The sequence below is a fragment of the Marmota monax genome, unplaced genomic scaffold (assembly GCF_021218885.2).
Source record: "Marmota monax isolate L192 unplaced genomic scaffold, Marmota_monax_Labrador192_F-V1.1 WCK01_AAM20220418_F8-fsc00006, whole genome shotgun sequence".
In the NCBI taxonomy this organism is placed as follows: Eukaryota; Metazoa; Chordata; class Mammalia; order Rodentia; family Sciuridae; genus Marmota; species Marmota monax.
Genome location: NW_026693712.1, coordinates 8,753,719 through 8,766,114, shown reverse-complemented (window position 1 = coordinate 8,766,114; position 12,396 = coordinate 8,753,719). Strand labels below are relative to the sequence as shown.

General features: G+C 35.9%; 1 protein-coding gene across 2 annotated transcripts in view; it reads right to left on the bottom strand.

The window, feature by feature from the left end:
• The window catches only part of Dctn4 (dynactin subunit 4), a 37,051-nt gene that overhangs the window by 3,415 nt on the left and 21,240 nt on the right, over positions 1–12,396 (bottom strand). For both annotated transcript variants that reach the window (XM_046460241.2, XM_046460242.2), the window contains 3 exons: positions 11,043–11,097; positions 9,813–9,920; positions 7,975–8,072 (listed from right to left, as the gene is read on the bottom strand). In XM_046460241.2, coding sequence (XP_046316197.1) covers positions 7,975–8,072; positions 9,813–9,920; positions 11,043–11,097 — 261 coding nt within the window. The remainder of the gene's footprint in view (positions 1–7,974; positions 8,073–9,812; positions 9,921–11,042; positions 11,098–12,396) is intronic.

Genomic DNA, 12,396 nt, shown 5'->3' with positions numbered 1-12,396 from the left:
CCTCTGCCCCCGTCTCTGGTTTATACTAAACACCTTTCCATACTGGTGTCCATAAATTTTCTACATTTCATGCAATTGTTGCATAGCAGTCCATCATGAATTTATCACAACTGGTATGCTGGGGTTGCTGCCAATTTTTCTCTTATAATCATGGAGTGTAAACATCCATTTACCTTTACATTCACCTTCATGCACATAATATTTCTATCAGTCATAGGCTGATGTCTGAAGTTTTAATAACACAAAGCTTTAAGGCAATGCCTTCAATTAGGGTGTTTCTATAAAACCTGTGCACATTGGGAATTTTTAGAACAGAAAAGTCTCTTTGGTTAGGGTTCCCATTTCAGTTTTCCTTCACCTGTACCTGAAGTTTATTCTTTAATAACTTAAAAGTAAAAAGGCAATTAAAAGAACAATTTATTATCCAAATAATACTGTTACTCTAAGAAAAGTTACTGGAATTAAGAACTTACATATTTATACAGTAGTATATAGTACATTCATATATCTGAATGTTCTGTTAAGTATAACAACATAAAATGTATTTTTTTTTTTAACCAATCTATTATGTATTCAGACTGGAATTTGGTATCTCAGATGATCTTCTCAGACGTTCACCTGGCTTAACAAATGTCTGAACCTAATTACTACAACTGAAGGACCCACATAAAACAAGGATTTCAGAGAATACATCCTAAATTATATCAACTCAATACATTTTGTATTACAATAACTAACTGAATCCTTGCAAAAAAAAAAAAAAAGTTAAAATCAGTAAAAGGGAAAAAGCCTTCATTGTCTTTAATTTCCAGGCAACCCCTGATATCTAGCAGGTTTTTTTTTTTTTTTTTTTTAAATATTTATTTATTTATTTAGTTAGTTCTCGACAGACACAACATCTTTGTTGGTATGTGGTGCTGAGGATCGAACCCGGGCCACACGCATTCCAGGCGAGCGCACTACCGCTTGAGCCACATCCCCAGCCCCCAACTAGCAGGTTTTTTAAAAAACAAAACAAATTCAGATTTTTGGTGTCTAGCTAGACCTGCTAAAGAGATCCTCTGGGGGGTGGAGTCTTTAATAACAAACAAAACAAAACAGAATACCTGCCCTGGTATCTTCTGAAGCTAACGGAAGTTTACTATCTCTGTACTAATCTTTACCTTTGCCTTCACTTAGTTTTCCAACCCATCCCATGTTCTCTCTTCTCCCTAGGAGGGAGCTTTTGAACCATTCTATTATAAAAAACCTTAAATGTTCCCTGTGACTGTTTGTCATGATATTGTTTTTCAGCTCCAAACCCAGCTTTTTCTACCTTGCTTTTCGACATAGGATTCCGCTTTGTAGGCTGGCTCCCACTTAGGTTCTGTCAACAGGGGACTCTAAAGGAGACAGAAGCTTAGAGGAAGAAGGGTCTTGCTTCTCCATTTCAGTTTCCTGTTTGCTTGTGGTTCTTGTAGGCATCGCTCTACCCAGATAGTGGCAGTATTCACGTAAGGTTTGCAGTTCTTTTCTGACTAGCTTTATCATGCCACCCTGAGATGTCAATAAGATATTGTTTCCTGTACTTTCCATTAGGTCTGAATTTTAGCTCCATGGGTGCTTCTTTCAAGTTTCTGAATTTTAATAATTCTGAATTTTCATTGTTATTTTAGTTCTACGTATTTATGGGAACAGTATAATAATCTGATACATGTATACAATGCATAATCAAACCAGGTTAGTTAGAATTTCCATTTCAAACATTGTTTTAAAACATTTTTTGATTATTATTCAGCTTTTTTCAAAGATTTAACCTTGAATTTTCAATACCCACTTAATGTGCAGGAGGATTCACTTGCTGGCAAGCAAAATTTAATTTGATTAGTATAAAATAGATTCTACTACTATCTCTGAACTCTTAATTTTATTACGGTAATTAAAAATTACAGTGGCATTAGCACTTTTTTTTTTTTATTTTAAGAAAGCTGGTGTGCTATGATTTTATGGCAAGTTCACTAGCTACAGAGACACTATTTTGTAAATGGAGAGAGATAAGTGTTATGCTTTTCTTTACATACTGGTGTTCTTGTGCTATCATTGCAAAAGACAAGTGCCAGCTCTGCTACAAATTTACATGAATAAATCTTTGCAGTTTTATGGTGCATACAAGGCACCTGGGATCTTGTTAAAATGCACACTCCGATTCAGTAGGTCAGGAATGGGACCTGAGTCTATATTTCTTATAAACTCTCAGGAGACACCTATGTTGTTCCTAGACCACACTTTGAGTAACAAGGGTCTTTGAATTTAATTACAAAATGAGAAATATTTTCTGTACCTGGGATCTGGTATTAAATCATATCTATTCTATGTTGCAAAATTTAAAAATATTTTTTTATTACCATGTAATAAAACAGTACGTATTTCTGAGGTATAATGGGGTATTTCAATATATGTATACAATGGGTATTGTCCAAATTATGGTAATTATTGTTTGCATCTCATTATAATTCAGAGTTTGGAGCCTTTAAATCCTCTCTTCTAGTTTGAATTTTAATATTTCTAACTATTTCCCTTTGTTCTCTTAGCCCTAAGGGTGGTGGCTGCTTCATAAAATTGCTGCATCAGAGATCTTTTTAACCTCTTAAGTAGCCAAGTTAACAATTCTTTGTATTAAATTCTCTCTGTTCCAACAGTGGGAGGTAGGACACTAAAGGGGGGAAAATAATCAAAGAGGAAAACAAACCATGTTTAGTAACATAAATAAACAAATATGGCTGGAAGAACAACCCATATCTCAATAATAACCCTAAATGTTAATGGCTTAAACTCACCAATCAAGAGACACAGGCTAGTAGAATGGATCACAAAACAAGACCCAACAATATGCTGCCTACAGGAGACGCATTTGATAGGAAAAGACATACATAGGCTGAAGGTGAAAGGTTGGGAAAAATCATATCACTCATATGGACTTCGGAAACAAGCAGGAGTATCCATACTCATATCAAATAAAATAGATTTCAAGCCAAAGTTAATCAAAAGGGATAAAGAGGGACACTACATACTGCTCAAGGGAACCATACACCAACAAGACATAACAATCATAAATATATATGCCCCAAACAATGGTGCAGCTATGTTCATCAAACAAACTCTTCTCAAGTTCAAGAGTCTAATAGACCACCATACAATAATCATGGGAGACTTCAACACACCTCTATCACCACTGGACAGATCTTCCAAACAAAAGTTGAATAAGGAAACTATAGAACTCAATAACACAATTAATAACCTAGACTTAATTGACATATATAGAATATACCACCCAACATCAAGCAGTTACACTTTTTTCTCAGCAGCACATGGATCCTTCTCAAAAATAGATCATATATTATGTCACAGGGAAACTCTTAGACAATATAAAGGAGTAGAGATAATACCATGCATCCTATCTGATCATAATGGAATGGAACTGAAAATCAACGATAAAAGAAGGAAGGAAAAAGAATACATCACTTGGAGAATGAACAATAGGTTACTGAATGATCAATGGGTTATAGAAGACATCAAGGAGGAAATTAAAAAATTCTTAGAGATTAATGAAAACACAGACAAAACATATCGGAATCTATGGGACACATTGAAAGCAGTTCTAAGAGGAAAATTCATTGCTTGGAGTTCATTCCTTAAAAAAAGAAAAAACCAACAAATAAATGATCTCATACTTCATCTCAAAATCCTAGAAAAAGAAGAGCAAAACAACAGCAAAAGAAGTAGAAGGCAAGAAATAATGAAAATCAGAGCTGAAATTAATGAAATCGAAACAAAAGAAACAATTGAAAAAATTGACAAAACTAAAAGTTGGTTCTTTGAAAAAATAAACAAAATCGACAGACCCTTAGCCATGCTAGCGAAGAGAAGAAGAGAGAGAACTCAAATTACTAACATACGGGATGAAAGAGGCAATATCACAACAGACACTTCAGAAATACAGAAGATAATCAAAAATTATTTTGAATCCTTATACTCCAATAAATTAGAAGATAGTGAAGGCATCGATAAATTTCTTAAGTCATATGATCTGCCCAGATTGAGTCAGGAGGATATAGACAACCTAAACAGACCAATATCAATTGAGGAAATAGAAGAAACCATCAAAAGACTACCAACTAAGAAAAGCCCAGGACCGGATGGGTATACAGCAGAGTTTTACAAAACCTTTAAAGAGGAACTAATACCAATACTTTTCAAGCTACTTCGGGAAATAGAAAAAGAGGGAGAACTTCCAAATTCATTCTACGAGGCCAACATCACCCTGATACCTAAACCAGACAAAGACACTTCAAAGAAAGAAAACTACAGACCAATGTCTCTAATGAACCTAGATGCAAAAATCCTCAATAAAATTCTGGCCACTCGGATACAAAAACATATCAAAAAAATTGTGCACCATGATCAAGTAGGATTCATCCCTGGGATGCAAGGCTGGTTCAATATATGGAAATCAATAAATGTTATTCACCACATCAATAGACTTAAAAATAAGAACCATATGATCATCTCGATAGATGCGGAAAAAGCATTCGACAAAGTACAGCATCCCTTTATGTTCAAAACTCTAGAAAAACTAGGGATAACAGGAACATACCTCAATATTGTAAAAGCAATCTATGCTAAGCCTCAGGCTAGCATCATTCTGAATGGAGAAAAATTGAAGGCATTCCCTCTAAAATCTGGAACAAGACAGGGATGCCCTCTCTCACCACTTCTGTTCAACATAGTTCTCGAAACACTGGCCAGAGCAATTAGACAGACGAAAGAAATTAAAGGCATCAAAATAGGAAAAGAAGAACTTAAATTATCACTATTTGCAGATGACATGATTCTATACCTAGCAGACCCAAAAGGGTCTACAAAGAAACTATTAGAGCTAATAAATGAATTCAGCAAAGTGGCAGGATATAAAATCAACACGCATAAATCAAAGGCATTCCTGTATATCAGCGACAAATCCTCTGAAATGGAAATGAGGACAACCACTCCATTCACAATATCTTCAAAAAAAATAAAATACTTGGGAATCAACATAACAAAAGAGGTGAAAGACTTATACAATGAAAACTACAGAACCCTAAAGAGAGAAATAGAAGATCTTAGAAGATGGAAAAATATACCCTGTTCATGGATAGGCAGAACTAACATCATCAAAATGGCGATATTACCAAAAGTTCTCTATAGGTTTAATGCAATGCCAATCAAAATCCCAATGGCATTTCTTGTAGAAATAGAGAAAGCAATCATGAAATTCATATGGAAAAACAAAAGACCCAGAATAGCAAAAACAATGCTAAGCAGGAAGTGTGAATCAGGCGGTATAGCGATACTAGTCTTCAAACTATACTACAGAGCAATAGTAACAAAAACAGCATGGTACTGGTACCAAAACAGGCGGGTGGACCAATGGTACAGAATAGAGGACACAGAAACCAATCCACAAAACTACAACTACCTTATATTTGATAAAGGGGCTAAAAGCATGCAATGGAGGAAGGATAGCATCTTCAACAAATGGTGCTGGGAAAACTGGAAATCCATATGCAACAAAATGAAACTGAATCCCTTTCTCTCGCCATGCACAAAAGTTAATTCAAAATGGATCAAGGAGCTTGATATCAAATCAGAGACACGCCGTCTGATAGAAGAAAAAGTTGGCTACGATCTACATACTGTGGGGTCGGGCTCCAAATTCCTCAATAGGACACCCATAGCACAAAAGTTAATAACTAGAATGGGACTTACTCAAACTAAAAAGTTTTTTCTCAGCAAAAGATACAATAAGAGAGGTAAATAGAGAGCCTACATCCTGGGAACAAATCTTTACTCCTCACACTTCAGATAGAGCCCTAATATCCAGAGTATACAAAGAACTCAAAAAATTAGACAATAAGAGAACAAACAACCCAATCAACAAATGGGCCAAGGACCTGAACAGACACGTCTCAGAGGAGGACATACAATCAATCAACAAGTACATGAAAAAATGCTCACCATCTCTAGCAGTCAGAGAAATGCAAATCAAAACCACCCTAAGATACCATCTCACTCCAGTTAGATTGGCAGCCATTATGAAGTCAAACAACAACAAGTGCTGGCGAGGATGTGGGGAAAAGGGTACACTTGTACATTGCTGGTAGGACTGCAAATCGGTGCAGCCAATTTGGAAAGCAGTATGGAGATTTCTTGGAAAGCTGGGAATGGAGCCACCATTTGACCCAGCTATTCCCCTTCTCGGTCTATTCCCTAAAGACCTAAAAAGAGCATGCTACAGGGACACTGCTACATCGATGTTCATAGCAGCACAATTCACAATAGCTAGACTGTGGAACCAACCTAGATGCCCTTCAATGGATGAATGGATAAAAAAAATGTGGCATTTATACACAATGGAGTATTACTCTGCATTAAAAAATGACAAAATCATAGAATTTACAGGGAAATGGATGGCATTAGAGCAGATTATGCTAAGTGAAGCTAGCCAATCCCTAAAAAACAAATGCCAAATGTCTTCTTTGATATAAGGAGAGTAACTAAGAACAGAGTAGGGTCGAAGAGCATGAGAAGAAGATTAACATTAAACAGGGATGAGAGGTGGGAGGGAAAGGGAGAGAGAAGGGAAAATGCATGGAAATGGAAGGAGACCCTCAGAGTTATACAAAAGTACATACAAGAGGAAGTGAGGGGAAGGGGAAAAATAATATAAGGGGGACAAACGAATGTCAGTAGAGGGGGCAGAGAGAGAAGAGGGGAGGGGAGGGGAGGGGAGGGGAGGGGAGGGGAGGGGAGGGGGGATAGTAGAGGATAGGAAAGGCAGCAGAATACAACAGACACTAGTATGGCAATATGTAAATCAATGGATGTGTAACTGATGTGATTCTGCAATCTGTATATGGGGTAAAAATGGGAGCTCATAACCCACTTGAATCAAATTGTGAAATAAGATATATCAAGAACTATGTAGGGCTGGGGATGTGGCTCAAGCGGTAGCGCGCTCGCCTGGCATGCGTGCGGCCCGGGTTCGATCCTCAGCACCACATACAAACAAATATGTTGTGTCCGCCGATAACTAAAAAATAAATATTAAAAAATTATAAAAAAAAAAAAAAAAAAAAAAAGAACTATGTAATGTTTTGAACAGCCAACAATAAAAAATTAAAAAAAAAAAATTCTCTCTGCTCAAAAAATGGATGCAGTTTCTGATTTTAGACTGGATCCTACTAATGCATTCCCTATCCAAGGAAAAGTTTATTATTTTACTTCTCAATTATTAAGGATGAGAATAGGAACTATGAATTATTCTAAGGGGCTGTGAGTGAGGAACAAATCTAATAATAAATCTACAGGGATAGAATAATACCTTATCCTATTCAAAATCATTTAAAAAACATGTACATGAAACATTTTTATTAAGGTGAGAAAATATATTTAAGTAAAAAAACAAAGGCTGACCAGGCATGGTGGTACATGCCTGTAATCCTAGTGACTTGGGAAGCTGAGGCAAGGCCAGCTTCAGCAACTTAGCAAGGCCCTAGTAACTTAGTGAGACCCTGTCTCAAAATAAAAAAAATAATAATAAAATAAAAAGGGCTGGGATGACTCAGTGGTTAAATGTTCCTGGGACCAATCCCTGGTAAGAAACAAACAAACAAAAAGAAAAGCTAGAAATTGTTCGCATAATAATCCCAAAGATGGAAAAAATATTAGGAAGGATAAACGCTAAAATAGAAAAGATGCTCATCTTGGATGGTAGGGTAATTTTATTTTCTTCTTCATGGTTTTAGATATATTTCCCAAAGTTTACACAGTGATTATTTTTATAAACAGGAAAGGAAAAAAAGTTATTTTCAATATTCAGATAAGAAAATTTAGGCATATAAATAGACATCTTATATCAGCCAATTGTGTTCTGGGGGTCACAAAAAGATCACTCACTCAGGATCATCCTGAAAATCCTGGGGTTCTGCCAACTCATCATATTCTGCTGCTGCATCTTTGCCAGCTAAAATGAGCTCTTTGGGAGGCACCACCACCTGGAGAACACAGACAGACCTGCTTCAGAAAGGAGCAATGTGGTGTTCCACACACATACAACAGAACATGACAAGTATTATACTGCTCTAGACATTCAGAGGTGAACAGCAAGTTTCAGGACTTATATAGCATATACTACTTATACAGAGTTTAAAAACACTACTTAGGAATATGTGTATTTTCAATAAATAAGAATGAAGAAACTTATGGGAATGATACATTGATTGCTTACTTCTTCACTGGAGCTGAAGCAGGGATATCAACAGGGGAACTGATTGCTTCAGTTATATCTTTAATGTTTCATTTGTTTTTTTTTACTTTTAATTATTTTTTACTTTAATATTTCCTAAGGGGATACATTAGTACATGGTGTTTATTATACTATTTTTTGGTATATCTGAAATAGCTCAACAGTTTTAAAAAACATAAAAGAGAAACAGTAGTTCAATACAACATTTTTTGACAAGGGACAGAATATATTATGGTCATGCTGGCTTCAGACTTACCTATATGTAGCAATTAGGCCTCAACTTTGCTGTCTCAGAGTGTAATATAAACAATGCCAACCACATTTCTAATTATGGATATAAATGTAGCAGGGATGGTGTATAGAGAAACAGAGAGCGAGGGCATATATATTTTCAAGCTGGGTATCTGTATCAGGCACTCCACTCACTTCTATCTCTGTCCTAATTGGAATTGCTTATGAGTATTATTTAAAAAAAAAATGAAGCAAGGACAGGTAAGTGCCTCTCTGGAGGTGATGCTAGGAAGGAAATTACTAAAAGCAGAAGAAAAGGGATAAAGAAACTCTTTAGTAATATTATTTGAATAACAGCTAAAGATATAGGTATCCTTTCTACCAATTTTTGTTGAGTATCATGCTGAATTACAAATCAGTAATAAGTGATCTATAAAGAAAAATTCTTGTCCCCAAATTTCCAGTACTAGAAGAATCACTGAGTAGCAAAATATAAGGAAGTTGTATTTCATTCATTCAACTCACACTAATTTTTAAAGAGTCAAAAACATCATCTTAATATTTAGTAAGTTCTATGCACAATTTAAGTACATGAAATCTAGAAGAGACATCCCAGCTTTTAAAAGATGATGATATTTTATATGGGTCTTGAAGAATGAGTATGCATTAGACTGAGGCTGAAAGGGCATCTACCCTAGGGACATATGTAAGGAGGCATTCTATGTAAAATGAACAGTATATGCCATTCCCTAGTATGTAAGTTTATAAACTCACTGGATCTGCTTGGATCACAATCATTAATGTAGTAATATCTAGAGAATGCTAAATTTGAGAATCTGGAGGAAGGTCAGGCTGGAAGAAAAGTAGTGATGTTATTATAGAGCTCTTCTGCTATGCCAAGGAATTTGGACTTCATTCTAAAGCCAGAAAGATGATAAATGATCAGCATGCTGTGCAGTTGGATTTTAGAAAGATCATCCTGGTGGCAATACAAATGATGGGCTGAAACAGAGGCGGGGTAGTGAGGTCAGGTGGTGAGGTCAGGTAGAAAGTACTATCACAAATCAGGGCAGAAATCATGAGAGCTTCCAACAGAGCAGTGGCAATACGTTTGGAGATAAAGAAGAACAATTAGAAGGTGGAAATAGAAGTTGCTGACTAGATGTGGAAATGACACTGCAGAGTCTTTTAAGCCAGGTCAAATGAGGCTCCCACAGACAAAGTTAGGGTGTGTCAGGATGAGGCAAAACATTCCTACCTTAGCAGTGCTATTGATATCATCAGGATCCCCCTCCTCACACTCAAACAGAGTCACATGGGTAAGGTTTTCCACAGGATTCGTAAGAGTCAGAAGGACCTGGCTCTCCTGGAAGATGAGAAAAGCATCTCTCAGACATGTGCCACTACTGACACCTATGTCCACTTTCTTAGCTGCTACACCAAGAATTTCACAAAATCATTCCAGTTCTCCTAAGCAATGAGACCTACCTATACCTCTACATTACTGCATTCTCTGTGTTAAGTGATCTCCATTCTATTATCTATATAGTAGGTTATGTTCTCTGGACCTGCTACTTCACTGAGGAAATGAAAGATTCCAGTTACTAGATCCAGAATTCTCAGGAATGTGTATTATCCACGCTCATCCCACCTAGATGGCCATTTAGAGACTAAAAAGAGGAGGACCTCATAAATAAAATATGGGACCACAGGCTAGCAAAATGTATTTAAAAAAAATTTTTTAGTTGTAGATGGACACAATACCTTTATTTATTTTTATGTGATGCTGAGCATCAAACCCAGTGCCTCATGCATGATAGGCAAGCATTCTATCACTGAGCCACAACCCCAGCCCTAGCAAGATGTATTAACACAGAAAAAACATAACACACCAAGACAATAAGACCCCTTTGAGACTTCTTGAACCATGGTGACTTACCTCTGTTTGCTATTCTCAAGATCAGCGAAATACTTTTTCAAATGAAGAGACTACATTTAAATGTTTTCATTAGCAGCATGAAAGGAAAGAGCTGTACAGATATTACAGAATATATTATAATTCACTGGAGAGAGAGAGACAGAGGTGTGTGAGACAGGAGTGTGGGGGAAAAGGGTATACACCAGGACTTTAAGAGAAGGGCTACGGTAGAGAAGAAATTTAGTTGATTCCTGGTACAGATGTTTAGACACATGTAAGACCATGAAGCATCTCCAGGCTGGGAAGAGTGACAGATGCCTATGGGGTCCACCATCATCTTTCTTTCCCTCACTTACGATTCTATCTTTACAGAATGTGCATCTTGCTCCTTCTATATATATTCCGAAGTTGCTGCTGTTGAGAATCCCAGCTTAAAACAACTTAAAGTCTCAATCTTTATTATTCCAAACTGACTTCTTTTCTACACCTTGCTCACTGTATCCAACAGCAAACACACATGCACACATCAATAATCAGTCAATTCTTTCTGCTAATAAGTAAGGTACTAACCTTCATGTAGCGAAGGTTGGGAATTGACATGATTCTCACTTCTGGAATATAATTGCTATTGATGAATAGAAAAATGCATTAATGTTCACCAGAATCTCTTGAAATTATTATTACTTTTTAAAAAGGTAGTACAATAAATAAAGAATTTCTTATGTTAAATAGAAAATACAAGAGAAAAAAATTTTAAAGAATCTTATTGCCACAGTAACAGATAAGACATGAAAACCCAACTGGTAGCAAGTGCTTTCTGAAATCTTAGGTACAGAGCCTATATGTACAGAGCTAGTTTATAGCCTATGTTGTATTTGTTTCATGACTGATATTTTCCTCATTAGATATATATTTTTTGATCTTATTTCATTTTTATAGTTCTAGAAGGTAACTGCTTATACAATCCAAATCTCATTTAATATGTTTTGAGGCTATAAAAACATATTCTTACAAGTACTGCACACTAACCAATTGTGCCACTGTAGCTCCTACAAAAACACATTCTTACCAAATACTTAAATAGCACTTGTATGTCAGGCCATGTTCTAAGCACTTTATAAGTACTGGTTAATGCAATCTTCACTGCAACTGCATGAGATGGGATTATCTCCACTATCAAATAAATAAATAAACAAATAAATAAATAGATTGATTGATTGACTGAAGAAACTGGGCATGGTAAATACCAGAATTCAAACTCTGGCAGTTTAATTCCAATGACCTTGCTTTTAATCACTATGTTTTATGCTGCCTTTCTGAATAAAACAAAAGAATATTGTGTATGCTTGTAATCCCAGTGGCATGGGAAGCTGAGGCAAGAGGATTAGGAGTTCAAGGTCAGCTTCAGCAATTTAGCAAGTCCCTAATAAACAACTTAGTGAGACCTGGTCTTAAAATATAAAAAGGGCTGTGGTTCAGTGCCCCTGGGTTCAATCTCTTGATACCAAAATTTTCATTTATAAAATGAGGACAATAATGGCATTTATCTTTTGTGAAGAAAAGTTAAATAATATGTACAAAAAGTGTTTGCAATGAAACATGTAAATGTTAGCTGTGCATGTATATTAACATAAGACAAAATCTCCTGCAGCAACACTAAAAGTGAAAAAACCCACATCTTATAATCAAGGAAATAAGATATTTTAAATTCAAGCTACATATTTGTCATAGAAAACAGCAGGATTAATTGAGTAATTTAACTGAAATTCAAGAGTTCCCTAAAAAGAGTTTGGATTCAGTTGGTCTAAGGTATGTAAGCTAGGGAATCTGTATTAAGACTGCCAGGCGATTCTACTGTGATGATAGGAGGAAAAAAAAAAAAAAGTACATTTTCTCAAAGCAACCTTAAGAAAGTGATGCTAAA